This window comes from Melopsittacus undulatus, chromosome 9 (assembly GCF_012275295.1).
Source record: "Melopsittacus undulatus isolate bMelUnd1 chromosome 9, bMelUnd1.mat.Z, whole genome shotgun sequence".
NCBI lineage: Eukaryota > Metazoa > Chordata > Aves > Psittaciformes > Psittaculidae > Melopsittacus > Melopsittacus undulatus.
The window spans coordinates 29,574,972-29,593,905 of NC_047535.1; the positions used below are offsets into that span (position 1 = coordinate 29,574,972).

Consider the following 18,934-nt stretch of genomic DNA (forward strand, 5'->3'; position numbering starts at 1 on the left):
AACTTGCAGCTACACTAAAGAGAATCTGTAGCTCTGACCCAGACCCTGTGCTCATGGAAGTTATGAACTATTTTAGTAGAGCATCACTAGCTCTGGGATAGCAAATGGAGGACTGAAAGACATTAATTCTTCCTATCTGTTACCTGGGTGCTGTGCACAAAGAAGCAAAGCCTTAAGAGTGACTGTGGAGGAGCTGACATGGCTCTTAGTCTTCTGCATCTTGGTCCATGTAGTGTGGACCAAGACAGCTCAAAATGTGGGTAGGCTGATCTCAAGCCCTTATATGCCTCTCCTTCAACATAGTGTGCCCCAGAACGCTTCTAGATGTGTGGTAGGAGGAAGTGATGAAAGGGGTGATGGAGACTTAAACTAGCTTTCTCTAAAGCCAAAATATGTGAAATATATACAGAATTGATGGGGTTATTTTTAAGCAGCAGTGTGTATTTTTTTAATCAGTTGTAATATTTCCAACTAGACAAACAGAAAACACTTTCAGAAGAGCACTGAAACTCTCCTTGAGGCACATCTGAGCTGGACATAAGTTGAGGCCCATTATAAACCAAACATACATTTTGGGAGCTGGTGTAAATTTCTGGAAAAGGAGTCTCAGTCTGAATAGATGTGAATGAACATGAACCGGCAGTGTGCACTTGCAGCCCAGAGAGCCAACCGTATCAAAAGGATCATGTCCAGCAGGTCAAAGGAGGCGATCCTGCCCTTCTCCTCTGCTCTCGTGAGACCTCACTTGGAGTATTGTGTGCGGTTCTGGTGTCCTCAACATAAAAAGGACACAGAACTGTTGGAACAAGTCCAGAGGAGGCCACGAGGATGATCAGGAGACTGGAGCACCTCCTGTATGAAGACAGGCTGAGAAAGTTGGGGCTGTTCAGCCTGGAGAAGAGAAAGCTATGTAGAGACCTCTTAGCAGCCTTCCAGTATCTGAAGGGGGCCTATAAGGATGTTGGGGAGGGACTATTCATTAGGGACTATAGTGACAGGACAAGGGGTAACAGGTTAAAACTTAAACAGGGGAAGTTTAGATTGGATCTAAGGAAGAAATTCTTTAATGTTAGGGTGGTGAGGCACTGGAATGTGTTGCCCAGGGAAGCTGTGAATGCTCCATCCCTGGCAGTGTTCAAGGCCAGGTTGGACAGAGCATTGGACAACCTTGTCTAGTGTTAGGTGTCCCTGACCATGACAAGGGGGGTTGGAACTAGATGATCTTAAGGTCCTTTCCAACCTGAACTATTCTATGATTCTAAAGAAGGATATTGTGAAAGGGAGCAGCAATCTGGACTACACACAGTCCAGGTCAACAGCCTGAAGGAATGATGATGCTGTGTCAGGGAATTGCCCCCAGGCCGCCTGGTCAGGCCACTATTGTGCTGTCAGTAAAAATGCCTCTTATCTTCCAACTTCTTCCATGTACAGATAAAGCAGCCTGGTCAGTACAGGGCATATTTTAATAAGATTCAGAGTGGTAACATCTGGCAAATTCACATGTCATATGCTTCTTGTTCCCTGCACACAAACAGCCTATGTTCTCATGCTTTTGTGTTTCTCTTGGATAATGCCTTTTCTGCAAGAGAATACAAATGATAGGTTATCTGCTGGGAATGTCAATGGTACTCACAATGGCATGATGCAAAGAAATGATCAGAAACTTTCACTGTTGGGAAACTTCATATCGGAAACCAGCTTTGATAAGCCCACTGACAGGAGAAGAGCTGGAAAGTCTCTCGTGCTGCAAAACAGAAGGAAAAGGAAGAGGGCCCTGGAAAGTCACAGGAAGGTGAACAAGAATTTCTTGTCATCAGCCTCCTTCCGCTGTTCCTGGGAAAGACCTCTCTTCTGCCTCTCAACAAGGGCTTGTGCTCCACAATGTCAAAACACAGAAGATGTCTTGCAGCAAAGAGGAGAGACTGAAGTATCTCGGTATTCAGTGACTATTAAAGCAATAGTTCGAGGCTTTGGGTGTTTACAGATGCAAATACATGCCTCCAGGGATAGTCTAAAATGCCCCAAAAGGGTAAGTCTCTGCAGCTGACAGGATTTATGAACCTGAAAATGTTTAGGTGGGTGCAAAGCCCCAGTCCCATTCCCTCCTCTTCTGGAGCTGCTCTTTCACCTTCCTCCAGGAGCATCCCTGTGGGTTAGAACTGTAATGGGTGACTCAAGTACTAGAAACTGGAAAAGGAAGACTGAGGTTAGGTAGCCTTCCTCCCTTGCTGTTGACCTCCTCTTTAGGGATAGGGCAGCACGCACATCCTGTCTCTGGTTTGAATTCAGGGATGGGACTCTTTGTGGAACAGTCACCTCCATCCATTCCACTACTATCCCTGGCCCTGCAGAAGGGGAAAATGAAGCAAGACTTGATGTGGTCTTATAGGACATAGGCAGCATTCTGAAGCGGTTCCAAAAAGGGGTGTGCAGGAGCTTTGGGGCAGGCAAAGTACGCCAGCAGATAGTCCTTACATGAGTCTGTACTCCCTTTGTCCCTCTGCTCTGTGTCCCTACTCTGTCATAAATGTACTTTGGTTTCTTTGTCCATCTCTGAGTAGCCAAAACAGACTGAAAAAGACTTTTCTTTGAATTAAATGATACTAAAAATGAATTATTATATCAAGTATAGAGTGCCAAACACACAGCATGCTTTTTTTAAAGCAAACTGTTATTTGTACAGTTTACACTTAAGAGAATAGCTGTAGTTTACATGCCAAAGTTCAGCAGTTCAAAAAGCCCTTGAGCTCTTTTCTTCAGTAGCACCTCCCAATAGGTGGATCGTTTTGGCCACAGTGGCTGCTCTATATGTCATTGCAAGCACTTCCTATCAGCTGTTGCTCCCTGGGAGCTAGAGAGGAAATTTAGCTGATAAAATCTCTGAGCTGGGCGGTTGGCAATGAACAGATTTCTCTAAAATATTGCTCCTTGTCTGTACAAAACCAATTGCAATTTACTTCTGCTAGAAGCCTTCTGGAGCTGAGCAGTTGAGGTGAGGGTCATTCTTGAGCTGGAGCCACACACCTCTCCCAGGAGCCAAGGCTACTGCATGGCACTACTGGACCACAGCATTGGGATAAAGGATCCATCTATCCCCATGGAACAGGAAGGGGTCAATGTCCAGCTTTCCAAAACCATGAAATTCAAGGAAATCCAATTTTGAGTCTTTTCCTTAGAAAGGTCCAGCAAAACAGTCCAAGGGGTCATGCTAGGCCTCCACCAGGATGACCTTGGTGTACAGATGGTCTGTACTGGTTAGAAGGGGAGGGACAATGCAGTCCAGCACTAGTGTCCATTCCTTCTCCTAGGACGGAACAACCCACCCCATGTTTCATTAACACTGGCTGCAGCCTTTGGAAGAGACCAGATCTGTTAATCCTCTTCTATAAAAAGGCAGGCACTAAACCACCAGAATGACTCAAGCAATTCAGTGGCTGAAGGAACTCAGTGTCCTGCTTCCAGGCAGGTCCACTGGGACCATTTGGAAAGGCACAACTGTTTCAGAGCTTAAGACCATCCTGTTGCAAAGTTTTTCTTAACTCTGCTTCCTGAGTCAACTAAGTCATTGCATCAGCCCATAAAATGAGCTGAGAACAGATGTCAGCGATTCCAGTGTCGGGGCTTGGACTGTAACCACAAATGCAGGCATAATTAAGATTTTCCTCCATTTCTCTTATGTCCTAAATGGAAAGACTAGATTAACTCAGCTGTGCTGTAGGACTAAGTGCAGGAGTCTCTGGAACACGTGCTCACATGGAAAAGGTCACTATGTTGCCACTGAATCATTATTTCACTTACTTTACCCAGAAGTTAAATATATGTTTGCTATCTTCCCCAGCCCTTTCATCTTCAGTAGTCCAAGGCACAATAAATGAGGAGCATCAGAAAGTTGTACAGTTTAAGGCTTTCTATCATTATTCAAAATCCATATTATCATTAATCACTTTTTTTTCTTAATGAATTTGGGGACTGGTGTTTCTGCTGCTAAGTACTCAGAGGAGTTATTAAATTTCTGGCTGTCTGGTTCCCCCATCTGTTTCCATAAAAATTTACTGCAATTAGTATTTCAGCAAAGTTTCTAAAACCTGCCAGATTTCTTAAGAACAGAGAACGCTACTGTAAGTGTGAGGGGGAGCTTCTGGTGTCTGAGGAGCAAAAAATGATCTAAAATTCACATTAAACAAGCCTTCCCTGTAGTTTGCAAGAGGGTTAAAGCAGGAAAAAAGGGAGACAGACAAAATGAGGAGAGGATGGAAAAACTGTTGCCTGTCCAAGTCCAGCTGTCCGCTGCTGGCTCAATATTAGGGTAATATTTAATTCTTTTTCATCCTTCTGAAGCAGGCAGCTCTAGAAGCATATGCAGGGAAGTGGGCAGAGGGCTGCAGCAGAGCTGCTGAGTATGCAGAGGGTACCAGGCAATGGGGTGGCTGCTGAAGGTGAGTATCAGTCCTAGGCACAGGACTCTGCTTCCTTGAGTAAGGGCCTCAAATTTTACCATAATGGAGCTCTGGCCAAGAGCATTGTGCCTTATTCCTGGCAGAAATAAACTGCAGAATATAAGCTTGTGCTTCTCCAAGACTATGGCAGGAGTGTGTGCATATCAAGTGTTAAAAGGAGGCTGGTGCTGACCTGGAGAAGGACCAGTGTCACACCTATCTAATGCATGGAAACCACACTGCTCTCTGATGCACTGATCTCAAGGAAGTCCCTTTGCTCTGCATTAATTTCGCAGCTCTGCGTCTGTTTCCAATAAAATGGGACAAACGATTTGGACGGACAAAGGGTTATGTTTTGTTCCTATTCTTTCAATTAACAGGCCCCTCCTGCCACAATAGGCTCCTATGGTGCATCACAGCCTCTTGGGTGCCATGTGTCTGCAGAACTGAAATTCCCCCTGCAGATGGCCTCCCTGACCCCACTATGTACCTGCTTAGGATCAAATTACAGGGATTCCTGAGTCTTTATTTTCACTGTATTGATGCCAGGATAATTTTTTTTGCAGCTGATAAATTTCAATCTGCTTTTCAGAACAGCGGGATGGGCTGGTTGTTTCTCAGGAAGAGCTGCAGGGTGTTGTCCGAGCTGAAGCAAAATTCACATCCAAGGAGAGTTCACTGACTGGAAAGGGTTGGCTCAGATGTGCCTGAATTGCCCAGGAGAAAGATGAAAAACAGAATGAGGAGAGCAACTGCTTTAATAAATAAACTGGAACATGTGTGCAACTGGTACCAACAGGGGCTGATACATGCCAAGAAGTCTGTTTTTAACATCTGCTCTTCAGCAGCCTTAATTTGTTATGACCAGATCAATACATCTTCTGCTGCTGGTGTCAGACATCCTTTAGCAGCTAGAGAGTGGGAGAAGAAATACACACAAACAAGCATTTAGACATGTCCACAGATATATAGATACACAACTACAGGCATTTTTGTACATGTGCATTGTACCAGTGGAAGGATTGACTATATGAAATTGATTCAAAATACTGCTTAAGTAGCCCTGACAAAGAGGACCTTCAGTGGCTGATACTCATTCCCTATGATCTCTCTTTTGTTGCACAGTATAAGCTAGATGATTGCTGTGTTGCTGGCAGCTCATATCCCATACAGTGCATCTAAAGATGCAATATGTTTTTTATCATGCTGTAATTCAAAAACTTCTAATCTTTTGCCAAGGCTTTTATGCACTGCAAATGCTGAGGGAAGCAGGTGAGGTAGTGTAGGCATAATGGTCATTTTTAAAAGTACTCTTGCCACTCTTTACAGAGAAAGAGAGAAGGGAACAAGTAGGTAAAAAGAAGGGCTAAACAAAAACTCAGTGGCTAACAACCTGCTCTGGAGCTGGCAGACTCAGTATGGACACAACTATCTATTCTCTGGTACAGGGTATTGCACCAGTAGTGCTTGGGAAAAGCAGTGTGGCTTATTCCTCAGCTCCCCAAGCTTGCCCTTCATCCACAGCAGAAATCAGGCTTGGGAGAAGGTACAAGACCACAAACAAGCTGAAAACAGAGTTGAATGAAGGGATGGGACCACAAACACCCATTGTTCGTGTGCAGTCAGATGCTTCATTTGCCCGGGCTAATGTTTTTCTGCTAAGCCCAACTTTTTCACTTGCAGTGGAGAAGCTGGGGAGCACCTGCAGTGTTTTCTGGCAAGAAAGAAAGGAGACAAGAAAACAGATCTCTTTTTTCACTCAACTTACTCTGCAAGCTCAGAGGGACTCCACTGAAGGACGTAGCATGAAGATTAATGTTTGCCTTGCGGCATCAAGCAGAACTTGCTCATTTAAGACAGGACAGTGGCTTGGAAGAATAGGAGGTTGTGACCTCTACGATGCAGCAGCAGCTCTCCTGGTAGAAGGTGATAAATAGGAGTCACAAAGTGTATTTGAAAGCTTTGCACTGCACAATATGAAAAATGCTTGCTGTGACCTCAAGAACCTTTACATCCAGAGACCTCTTGGGCACATGTGGGAAATGAGGTCTCATTTTAAATGCTGCCATCAGTACGTTGTATGGGGATAGCAGTAACTCTAAAGGCATGCCTCATTTACTGCAGATGTTGGATTTTTCCCTCAGTATTGTTCCAAAGCACCTAATTTAATGATGCACCTAATTCAATGATGGACATGGACTTGGAAAATGAGGAACTTTCACCTTTTGTGTTTGTTTAGTCAATTACCAGAACATCAGCTGCAAATGGCGGATTTCAAATCACTTTTGTTTCTGTCTAGACAGCACAGTTCTTTTGGAAACCCAGGTACTCTGCTGGGCATTACTATAACTGCTCACAGTCCAGTCTTTGCTATATTACAACTGAAATATGTAGCCATGTCTCCTGCTTCTTCCAGGAATCAGAGTTTTCAGGATCACTTCCCAGGACAGCAAACTGGCTTGCTTTAGGCTTCATGAACATTACAGGCTTTGGAGTAAAGGTTGTCAGCCAGCTCTAGTGGGGACATTACTATCACCAGCTGTCAAAAGACTCCACTTATTTGATCATGTCCTGATCTGAAACCAAGAAGTGATCCTTGATGAGCACAACAAATCTTAAATTAAAACTCAGGACTGATAACCCAACAAATTATTGTAGAAATCATTAAGTTAGGACTAGGAAACCAAGGAGCTGCCTTAAAATCAAAGGAGGCTGAAAAATATAATACATTCAGGTTCTTTCTATTTTTGCCTGCAGAGCTCTGAGCTTTTCACTTAAATAAAAACTAAATGAAATGAAGACTGCTCTAACATTGCTTCTACCTGGGGACTGAGGCAGTTCAGAACACAGTGTCGAATAAGAGCTGTAATAAATTTGCTGGAGTTGGGCTCTCCATTTTGATCTCAGTCACTATGCTGCTGTGGGCAGAGGTGTGGGAATATGCAGGTGGGTGCTTCCCACCTGCAAACACCATCAGCAGTCTGATGAAGGGGAGCTGAGCACCTGAAGGCAGTCACTGATGCTGAGCCATCCTCAGCTACAACACCCAAACCTCACCCCATGTGATGTGCTTGCAGTCAAGACTGACTTGAAGCCTGCTGATGTTCTGGTTCCACATGCACTGCAGTGCTCTGCAACATTTATCCCCTGGAATCACACTTCCTATAAGGTCGAGTGTGCTTTCCTACTGGCAAGGATTACGTGAGGACTTTGTGCCAAAATTCTCTCTGTAGCTTTTGAAACCACTGCCGATTTGAATGTCCTTTGTGGAGAGGAGGAGACTCCTCCATGAGACACAAATGCAAAACGCAAAGGTGTTCCTGAAGGGATGTGACTGAAAAATGGCATTTTCCCTTCCAGCGAAAGCCAACACACCTCCTGAGAGCAGGCACGAAAGATGTCCCTGGCCAGGAAGCTTTACTCATGATTTGATGATCTGAAGTGGCTTCTCCAGCCTGGCTGATTCCATGACTCTGTGTCCCTGTGCACTGCTCTGAGCTGTTTGCACGAACAGCCCCCAGGGAGCCTGCACAGGACAGCACCGCAGGCCCATGCTGCAGACATGGGTTGAGGAAACACCCTCCCAAGCGCCTTCAGGAATGTTTTTCCCTCAGAAACGCCTTTTATTTCCTCAGTGGACGTTGGTTTGCTCTGAGGAGCCGCGAGCGGGGAGAACAGAAAAGGCCATGGGAGCAACTACCTCCAAGAGCCCCTCAGGGGCAGCTCTCTTCCCTCTCCCGGAGCGGCACAGCTGCTACCGCTCAGCGATTTAACCACTAATTACCGCTCAGTAGCAACGCATTAATTAACGCTGAGTGCTAATTAACGCGCGGTCTCACACCGCTCTAGTGCGAGGCTGAGGCAACCGCGGCCCCCGCCCACGTTACCGACGGCGCTTCCCACCGCGCGCAAGCGCGGTGACGACACGGTCCCGCCTGACCGCGGGTCAGGGGCAGCAACATGGCTGCGCCCATGTGCGCGTCCGTGGCACGGCCGGAGCAGGGGCTCTAGCCCCGTTCTGTGGCGGAGGGTAGACGGGTCGTGCTGCGCTGTGTGCCCGTCCCGTACCGCTACCCGTCCATGGAGCCGCGGGAGTCCTGGGCGGCCTTGGCGGTGAGTGAGCGGGGTCTGGGCCTGCTCGTTGCCAAGGAGACGCGGCGGCCTCGGGTGCCGGTGCCTTGGTTTGTCTCTTCTTGGCTGTCTGCAGGCTCTGGGTGCGTGCACGGTCCTTTGCGAATCGTTTCTCGCTCTAAAAGTTACTTTTCGATGTGTTCACTCAGCAGCATCACATGTAAGGGGTCCCCATAGGTAAGGACTTCCTTGGAATTACCAGTGACTGCTGTGGGCTCTGTGTGGAAAATCATGAGTGGGGTGCCCTTAGCTAGTGTGAGGAGAGCTGCTGACCTGTGCCTGTCGGGAGGGTTCAGAACCCTGCCAGGTGCAACGCGCAATGCATTTGAATTAGGACCTGGTCTTGCTTAATTGTTTTGATGGAGTTAAGTTTAAGGGTATGTTCAAATCCTGGTAAAGGTTTTTCAGCTGTTCTATATTTAATAATGCTGCTGTTACAGAAAGGTGGGGGAAAAGGTGCATTCAGCTGTCTTGTGATCTAAAAATCATTACTGTTTTCTCCAGATGGTATAAGCCCCCAGGTATTGTCGGCCTCTGGCAGGGGCTCTATTAGCTGTTTCATGAATTTAAATGACATCTGAGATACAGAACTTTGAAAATGAAAGAAGCGACTAATAACTTTTGATTCGTGTTTTAACAGATGGCTGGATTAAATCTGATCAATGTTATTTTGAGCAGATAAGGATTTTGATGACAAAAATGCAAAGAAAAATCAATGCAGGCAAAGTAGCCAACTAGATTAAAACAGTAATTAACTTATTGATTAAAAGTTTAGTAGTGAATAGTGAACATCTCTGTGAATCCTCTGTTGGCCCTGAAAAGAACCCAATCAAACACACCTGTGATTTGTTTTCAGGCAGTTAAAACCTGCACAGCTGTTTCTTGTGTGCTGTTCTATACAGGGTAGACTTTAAACTCTGTTTTCTGTTCTGAATTATAATCGTTAATCATAATTGGTTAATGGGAACTGTTCATACTTTTTTCTTTTGAAATGAGTTTTTATGCTTCTTTTAGTCTCTTTCTGCTGTTTTGGCAAATAGGTTTTTTTGTGTAGATATGTCCTGAGGAAACTAAAGAAAGTCAACTAGAAACGCAGACAATGGAAAAGGGTTGCTTTAGCTGAAACTGTTTTTTTAGGTTTTGGTTATAAGTGTTGCTGTGGGTGAAAACCTTCCCCTTTTTCTTAGACCTTTGAAAATATTATTGTTTAATATGATTTTTCCCCCCTATGGACTTTTGACAGCCAAAGAAAATAACGCAGTTTTACTTCAGGCTTTGCTCAACAAATGAAATGAGGGATGATAGTTTAAATGAAGAAGTTTGCTAGAAAAAAAAAAAAAGGGAATGTGCTTTCTAGAGATGCTTAGGGTGAAGGAGAATTACTTCTGTATTTCCCTGATCTTATCACACAACTTCATAGAGGTTTTGATCATTCTGTGCTGTCCCGTATTGGTAAGTGTCATTCACTGTCTTGCTTTTATGTATAGGGGTTAAGTGTAACTTTGTACTATCCAAAACACTGAAATTGTTTTGAAAATATCTTAAAAATGGGTTTTAAAGCTGTAATATCTATTACTTTCTCTCTTGTTGAAGCTTCTTTGTTATAGCTATAAAGCTACTGGGATCTATGTAATGCTGTCGGTTTATAAGTTGACCTCTGAAGGGATCCAGTCAGTAATGCTTTGCTTTAGGCTTGCCTCAGTTATCACATAAGCATCACAGCTTCCCTTCATGAATGTTAATGCACTTTACTCTATGGTTTTGTCTTGAAGGCTGGTGGAGTTGCTGGTGTCTGTGTTGACTTGATCCTTTTTCCTTTGGATACTGTAAAAACAAGACTGCAGAGTCCTCAAGGCTTTAGGAAGGCTGGTGGTTTTCGTGGCATCTATGCTGGTGTTCCTTCTACTGCTATAGGATCATTTCCAAATGGTAAATTTTCTTTGGCTTACTCTTTGTTGTCCTTAAGTAGGAACTGTTTTAGTTTAGGACATTTGTGCTCATTGCTTCCTCTCCTGCAGGTGATTTTGGATTCTGTGAGTCCAGGTCCACCTGTGAAGAGCAGTTGCTAAAATTGCACAGTTGAGCAAGCCTGGAATGAAGGTTGCTGCATGTTTACTCAGAAAAGCAACCCTTACTCCTTGGAATCATTCTGTACTATCCATACTTATAGGGGTACCCTGAAGCATTTTTGGGTGCCAAAGAGGGCTTGAGTCTTGCTAGCTCTTTTGTCATGACCCACTCTGTCAGACCATTTGGAATGATTCAAAATTCCAAGTGTTTGAGCACTGGAGGTCTTTGAGCTCATTGCCCTAGGGATGCTCTGCTTGTCTTTTTCTTCCTGGAAACAGCTACACCACTTAAAATGATAAGACATCAGGAAAACTTTCGAAAATTAAGCTTTAAAAAAGTAGTCCCTGCAGAGAAAAAGGCATCTGAAAATCCTAATGCCTTTGTCCATTTTGTCTTTGTAGGGAGGGATAAATAAACAACAGGCTATGCTGTCAGTAGTGAATGTTAGGAGAACTTTGCTGACAAATCCACTGATACCTTCAGATGTTTGATGTCCTTCATAAGGTGATACAAAAAAATTCAGTTCTTTATCTTGTCTGCTCTGTTATCTCCTTCTGAGGTGATAAGCATCTTTTGATTAGCAGAAGGCAATTCACAGAGCCCTTCCTCACAATTAAAGTCTGTTCCCCCGCAAGACATGTCAGTTTTCTCATGATTTACATCTTCAGAATCTGAACTGTGGTTTTATCTTTCCAAAATATGAGTGAGAACTTATCTTTCGGAGCAGGAGTAACCCTTAAGGTGCAAATGCCTTTGTGGTTGACTGTTGCAGTGAATAAACATGGCTGGTTATTGCTGTGCTCTGTTTGCTTTGGTAAGTTTCTTGTTCAGTGAACAGGACTTTTACAAGTCCTTCAGAAACTTGGAAGAATATTTTTTTGGAGCTAGAGTGCAAAATATGAAACAGACAATAGCTGGGAAGAAGTTATTAATTAACTGCTACTGAAACAGTTTTACACATTGCAGGGTAGAGACTTGCATCATGTGCCTTGAGTTTTGGGTTATTTTTTCCCCCTTTTTGATTTACTGATTGTTCCCTCTCACCCAAATAAAGACCATCTAATTCAATCTAACAACTTCCTCCCTACCCTTCCTACCTAGGAATGCTACCTTCCCCTGTCCACATGTGTCCATGTGTTCTTGAATTTCAGCTGCTGCGTTTTTTATCACCTATGAGAATGTGAAATCCGTACTGCACCATGGCTCTGCATCCTGCTTGGCTCCAGCAACACACATGGTGGCTGCCTCCCTTGCTGAAGTGGTAAGAAAGAAGGTCATATATTGTGTCTGTGGGAGGAGATGAAATCATTCAGTTATGAAACCTCAGGTTTCATGTCATATCTTACTTTTTGAATGTTGACCATCTTTATACTTGTGAAAGTCCTCATAAAAAATATTAAGTTTTTTAATGAAGTGTTGGCATTTGTAAGGATTGTTTCAAAGTGAATAAATAAGTAACACTTTTAATGAGCTAGTATGTGACACTCCATAACAGGAATATGGTATTCTAGCAAAGTCTATTTGGACTGTAGCAAGTGTTGAAAGAGAGCACTTCTCAATGTCGTAAAAAGATGATGATTCCTGTGTGATCTAGATCCAGACTTGTCTGTAGGTGAATAGTGAAGGTGCTTAATCTTAGAACCTTGCATATGGTGTTTTTAATAACTGTTCTTGAGGTTATTTGCAAACAGAAAGAGCACGGTTGCTTTGGATTATCTGAATAAAATATATTCCAGGTTCACCAAAATCCTTCAGAGGGATCTGTGCCATTTTAACTTAGCACAGAGTGACTTGTTACAGCAGCATGGCCTAGGCACTTCCCACAGGAAGCAATTCAGCTCTCCCTGCTCTCTGTGGATTCAGCTTTGATTCCCAAGTAATTTTTATTCTTCTGTGGATGTGATTCTGATTAGATTGAATGGGACTTAGACAGGGAACTTAATTTAACATACCAAGCACATAGAGATAGGTTAATATAGCACCCTGTAACCACTCTGGTAGTGGTTATAGGTGGGAGTAGGTAGAAGGTGATTTAAAGCTGTGTGGAATATGTTTGTGTTGCAGCCTCAGATGGGGTTTTTTTTCTATCCTGATCAGAGCCTGTGCTGTCAGGCCATGATTTCTAACTTCAGGCAATGCACAGAACTTGCTTTTATGGAAATTCTCTAAAGGCTGTTTGAAGTAAGCGTGAAGTTCTTCATCACTGTGGCAGTGCATAGCCCTGATAAATTTGTTAGCCTGATATCTCATGGAACAGCAGATCCAAGAGGGGTTCTAAGCTTCTCAAGTGCTGTTTCAGAATCAAGCAAAATAACAGTTGGGCTCATAATGAGGTGCAAGTGTTCTGTGATAAAATCCACTGAAAAACCAGTCTCTTCTTTCACAAGTGGGTTATTTATAATATACTGCCTCTGCCTGTGAGTATTTGGTGGAAAATTATAACTGGATGTGACTTATCAGCAGTTGGCTGCAGATAACTCCTTGCATGATTACAGAACCTGTCTGTTGCCTGTTTTTATTCCAAGGTGGTCTGTGGTCCTGTGAGCCTCACAGCTCTGGCACTTATTGCTTTTATTTTCAGGCTGATAAAAAGAGATGCAGCAGAGTTAAAGGAGTTGCTCAGAGCTGTCTTAGGTGCTTGGCTCTTGCTACTGTGTGGCCAGGGAAATCCATAGCGATAGCCATTGAAATGACTTTATAGTGTGGAAATTGCAATGCTGTAACAGCCATTATTCAGTTAATAAGATTTTGCTTGTTGCTAGCTTTTCTGCTCCTGTTGATGTGATGGGAAAACTAAGCTGTAAAATAATTGAGATGGGGATTTAGAGATTTGCTACAATAAACCTTTAATAAAAATAGCACAAAGCAAGATCATCTCACATTTGCTTTATATGAAATCTTAGGTGATCCATATAAATAAACCATTCCAAATTGGATCAGGGTGAAAGTTATAATTATAGTTTTATTGATTAGACATTAAGTTTTAATCAGGGCATAACCTCTGGGACTATTTTGTCAGTGGTTTCTTTTAAGGTGTACTCTTCCTCTTTTGTACACTTTTATAATTACAATGAAATAAACTGCTGTTAAATGTGAAATAATAAGCCAAAGACTGTATCATGTTGGGATTCTCAAGGCATCCCTTTGCATTTCCAAACCATCCTTTTACAAAAAGGAGAAATTAAGATTTGGGTTGAGAAACTGATGTTGGATTTCCAGGTTTGCTGCTCCTTCACTGGTCAGCATAAATGAGTTAGTTTTTTGTGCATTAATAAAATGTGGGTATGTACTAACCTTAAAGGTATGTTCATGCTGACTAATCTGTGTTTTGAACGTGGCTCAGTAAAAATAATAGGTGAAGAGGAAACAATACAAAGGTTGCATCAAGATGTATTAAAATACATGGGAGGAGTCAGTAAAGTGGGAGCTCTTGATTTTTGTTACGGCCACTTTTTGTGTTGTTTACAGTCTGTGTAAAATCATGGAAAACATGCATTTGATCCAATTTCCCATTTCTAGGCTAGGAGGCACAAAACCAAGCCATAAAAAGCAGTGGCTGCAGTGTTTTTTCCCCCCTTCTAGGCACGAGGAACATGGAAGGTGAATCTCATCTCCCAGAGTGAGATAAGGAGAAGTACATACAAAGTCTGACCCTGTTAAACATGGTGTTTTTTTTCCCCTATAACTGAATCTTGCTGTACAGGGACTCTGAATATCCCATAATGCATGAAAGGTTATTTACAAAGGCACAGAAACTCTGGAGGGCAGTTATATGGTATCTCATCAAGGAAGAAGGTTGAAGTATACATGAGTTATTAAAGGTGGGGAAAACCCTTATTTACCGCTTGTGTAACTGAAATCTGGAGATAGGAAACACACTTGCTGCATCCAGGGCTTCGGATTTTCATCTTGACTCTACATTACCCTGTATGTTTAGTCTGCCTGTATCTTTACTGTGAGCTGCCAAATGTGCTTGGAAAACATGATATCATAGGGAGTGGAAAGGAAAACCAGATGTTCTAAAACTTTACTTTTAATATTCTAAGGCAGTGTAAGTAACTCTGAGATGGAGCAGTGTATTTAACCTCCTGGTGCCCATTTTAATAGGAACTGGGTGCGTCTTGCAGATCCAGAGTTAACTGTACAGCTCCAGATTGATTTGTATGGAATTTATATCAGCTTAATATGACAGTGTATGCTGTTAATTAAAAGAAACCTTGATAAAGAGAAGTCCCCCTCAGGGCCTTTCCACCAGCCTCCCGCAGACATGGTTTCATGGGAGAAGTTTAGGATTGTCCCAGTTTGACCGATGAGGTTTCCTTCATAAGTGCCAAAGTGGTTGGATTCAGTGCAGTTAATTTTGCATTCCGCTGGCTTTTCCATGGAGGTGAGAATAAAGTTGTTTGGATCATGTCCTAGAGAAGGCTGACAACAGCTTTTTCCAGCTAATGTTTAGGTATTGTTATGGTTACGATTTGAACTTTGCAAGATATTAATGAAAGTTTTGAGCTGTTGCTTGTGAATATCAGGATGGCTCTTATCTCTCTGATGAAAAGTTTCTTTTTGATTGGCTATATTTGGTGATTTTGTCTTGTTTTGCCTTGACCCCCAGCTCACTTGTGAGGGAAGGTTGGGGAGAATTGAAAACCAGGATGTGAGGTAGGTGTCCTCTCCTTTTGGCAGCTAGTGGTGATGATCATGTTCTTGAAGTTAATTATCTGCAGTTGTTGAGCTGCTTTTGTCCTTGGGTAAAACTCCAGAGTACATTAGGAATACAGCAGTAGGGATGTGTTGACACTGTGCAGTGCATCCCCAAGGTTGCCAGATCCCAGGCTGTTTGTTGTAAAGTGGTGTGTCTACGGGGAATGCGTAGTACCAGAGAGAGTAACTTGGATCCTGAAATCTGCCTGGTCATATTAGTGCCAAGGTGCCTGCATTCATTTGTTCTGTTTTTAAGGTCATGTAGCCTTGATGCTTTAGGTTCCTCGCCTTGTGCTTGTTCTGCTTCAGTGTCTCTGCAGTGTGATCCCTTGAGTTGTAGAAATGCTGGACAAGCTCACAGGCCTAGAATGGTATTTCTGGTCTGACTGCAAGAATGCCAAAACTTGGGCTTTACTGGAGCACAAAGCTTATAGGAAAGGATAGAGCCCTTGTCTGTGTTTTGAGAGAGCTCTCAAGGGTTAGGTAGGGACTTCTCTCTTAGAAGATGAAGGGCTTGGTTTTCCTCAGCAAGAAGGAGTTTGGCATAGCCTCGCACTGTTCTCCGCAATTTGAGGAAGGATGGGTGGTGAATCAGTTTAACTTGAAACTACCAACAGTTTGTCACTTAAATGGGGAGAGGGGATGATGCAGCTCCGCAGGGCAAGGTGAGGACAGGTATTTCAAGGTGAAATTCCAAGCTCACTTGTGTATTCCTGTGTGTTGCCACTTAAGGTACTTTAGTGATACGAGCAAAGTGTGTGGTTCATCTGTGATTAGCATCTGACCCTCAGTATTAATAACTTGGGGATTTTTTATCTGCTGTTGGGATATGTCAAATAAGAGAGCTTCTTAATGCAGGAATTATCTTTCTGGTGCATTCAGCTAGATTTCTCTACTAGTCCTAACTTGATTCTTAGAAGCAAACCCAAATGCAAGCAAGTTTACAAATTATGGTTTTGTAGAATGACATTTTGAGTGTGCTTTTAATTCAACTAAAGAAGGAAAGTGCATCTTTTGTATTAGACATGATGGGCAACATCGCATTTTCTGTCACTCTCTGTTCAAAAATGATCCCCTTCCCTCTGCCCTCGCAATATCTTTTTGAAGCTGTTAACTAGTTTCACTTTAATAGAACAAAAAGAATCTCCAGAGTGATATTGGTATGAATTCCGTGAGAGTAACTGCTGAGATCAGAGAAGGAAGGGCAAGGCAGTAGCATGAGTTGGGCAAATTCACAGTAATATCGTGAAGGAATCTCCAGCAGGATAATTGGTCAGGGCTTTACAGCATTGTAAGCCCAAGAAGATCATCTGCTGCAACAAAGAAATGATTTAGTACTTGCGGTGTCTAGACTTTGGGCTAATGGCTTTGAATTTTTCACTATCCCTTTTCTAAGATCTGAACTAATAAAGGGACAAAACTGTTTAAAACCAAAAGCTGCATTTTCTGCTTTGCATCTTACCTGTTTTCAATGAGGGTAGTGTGAGTGGGCTGACCATAGTATTCAAAGTAGTGTCCGAAGTCTGACACAGTCAGAGTTTGTAAGCTCTTTCATAGTACTTCATCTCTTTTTTTGGTGTTTATCTAGATCAGTGTCTCATTTTTTTTGTGATGGTGTCTTTTGTGGCGTGTGTGTCTGGGTACCTATAGGCACTGAGAAAGAGGAGCATGCTGACCCTGGCAAGATAAGCAATGGTGGGGAGTGCAGCAATGTAGGTGGTCTTTTGAATAAATCATAGTGATTTTGAACTATTCATAAATGAAGGTAGGTGAGGTGAGGTCTGCAGTACAGATGCTGTAGGATGTTTGCCAAATCCTTGTGCAGAAGCATAGCTGAGCAGTGGTTTGAAGACGGTTGTGAAGGTGCGACTGCTGTCATTAAGAGCGAGTGAAGAAGGAGCACAGTTAGAGTGAATGGAAACTCCAATTAGAGCTGCAGCTGAAAATTGGTTGTAAATAAAGATGAATGGAACCATGAATCCACAAATGCTGCAAACAAATTTATCATACAATTAAAGGCTGAAACAGCAAATTAAGAACTGTCAAACACCTCACCAGCCAGCCACACTGAGCTTCTCTTTATGCTCCATGTTATCTGCATGTATTGAATATTCTTCATCAGCTGGTTTTGTGTTATTTGCTCAGTTCAGGGTTTAGGGGATATGCTACTTTGCAGTGAATAATAGACGCATGATGGTTGCCACCTCTCTTCTTTTGACCCTAGAGCCGATATCCTTCAGCTGATACAGAAATACTTGTAGCTCAGGGTGTCTGTAGAGGAGCTAATTTGGGTTAAAGAGTTTAAATGAGGAAAAAAAATAATGTAAAGTGTTTCCTGCTGGATTTCCTGGCTTGCAACATGCTCTGCCAGAGTCAGCTTTGGAAATGTCTGAGATAGCTTAAGGTAAGTTTATTCCAAAGTAAGATTATGCAGAGGGTTTGTTGGGAATAACAATTTCTGAATAGCTCCATATGTGGACGAGCCTGTAATTCTTTAAGTGAAAAGGCTGTAGGAAAGAGTAAGGGATCAATTAGAGGAAAATACTTGATAAAATACAACATAGTTGAAATTTCCGTGTTCTGGGCCAATGTAACCCCAAGAGACTGAGCAAATAGTAAAATACCAGTCATCTTTCAACAGGAGACTTCATGTGTTTGCAGAAAATACTGCCTGTGTTCTCTTGCCTGGAGGCTCATTAACGTTTGTCCTCCTGTAACACAGCCTGACCCCACTTGGCTCCTTGGAAACGGTTTTATGCTGGATGGGCTGCACCATGTTACTTTTGCTGAAAGAACAGTTTGGCTGGTGGATGTGATTAGTTTCTTAAGCCTTTTAAAATAAGTTTAACAGACTCTCAGTAGTGAAAGAGTTGCTGGGAGAGATTGGATTGAGCAGAAAATTCTGGAGGTTGAATTAAGAGTCTGCTCCTTTGGCTTTAAGCCTTTCTGTGTTTAAATGTAGTAGTGATTTATGATTCAGGCATCAACCAGGTTATGGAAGTCTTTTTACGGAAGACTTACAAAGCTATTCAACTGTCTGCTTTTTGCAACTTGAGTTTAAACCAATGCTTGTGACTGTACCAAGGAACTTCAGAAACTGTGCAACACTTACTTTGTGCTGGAGTACAAAAGAGATGTGCACAAAAGCAGGCCTCTTTAGGTGTTAGATTATAAAACTCTACATGGATTAAACTTTGAAAGACCAATTTGGTTTATGCAAAGCACAGAAACTTGCAAAACGCAGTGAGAAAGACTTCTATAAAGAAGTGTTTAGTGTCAGCTTTGTCAGCTTCAAAAACTTTCCCTGTTCTTTGCCTGCTAACTGATGTAATTGGGGTAGTAGTTTCTCCTTTCTGTGAAAAGAACTCAGCACAAATATCTGCTGCTTGAGGACCAGAGTTTTCCAAGGTGTATCTGATGTGGCTGATGGAGAGGTAGGCAGGAAACCCACAGCAGGAGCTGTAGAGCAGGTACCTGGGCAACTGAAGAGCCACACATGTGAAAAGAATTGGAGAGGGGCAGAAGCCCATGCTGAGAGGGCGTCTGAAGTAATGGACAAGGAGCCAGCTGAGGACTTCACACAGCTGGGGTGCATA

At 42.8% G+C, this 18,934-nt stretch overlaps 1 protein-coding gene across 3 annotated transcripts in view; it reads left to right on the plus strand.

Annotated features, from left to right (window-relative positions):
* Positions 1–8,384: 8,384 nt before the first annotated feature.
* Positions 8,385–18,934, plus strand: part of SLC25A26 (solute carrier family 25 member 26) — an 82,992-nt gene continuing 72,442 nt past the window's right edge. For all 3 annotated transcript variants that reach the window (XM_031049236.2, XM_031049237.2, XM_005149402.4), the window contains exons 1-3: positions 8,385–8,549; positions 10,340–10,496; positions 11,789–11,898. In XM_031049236.2, coding sequence (XP_030905096.1) covers positions 8,517–8,549; positions 10,340–10,496; positions 11,789–11,898 — 300 coding nt within the window. In that variant the 5' untranslated portion in view covers positions 8,385–8,516. The remainder of the gene's footprint in view (positions 8,550–10,339; positions 10,497–11,788; positions 11,899–18,934) is intronic.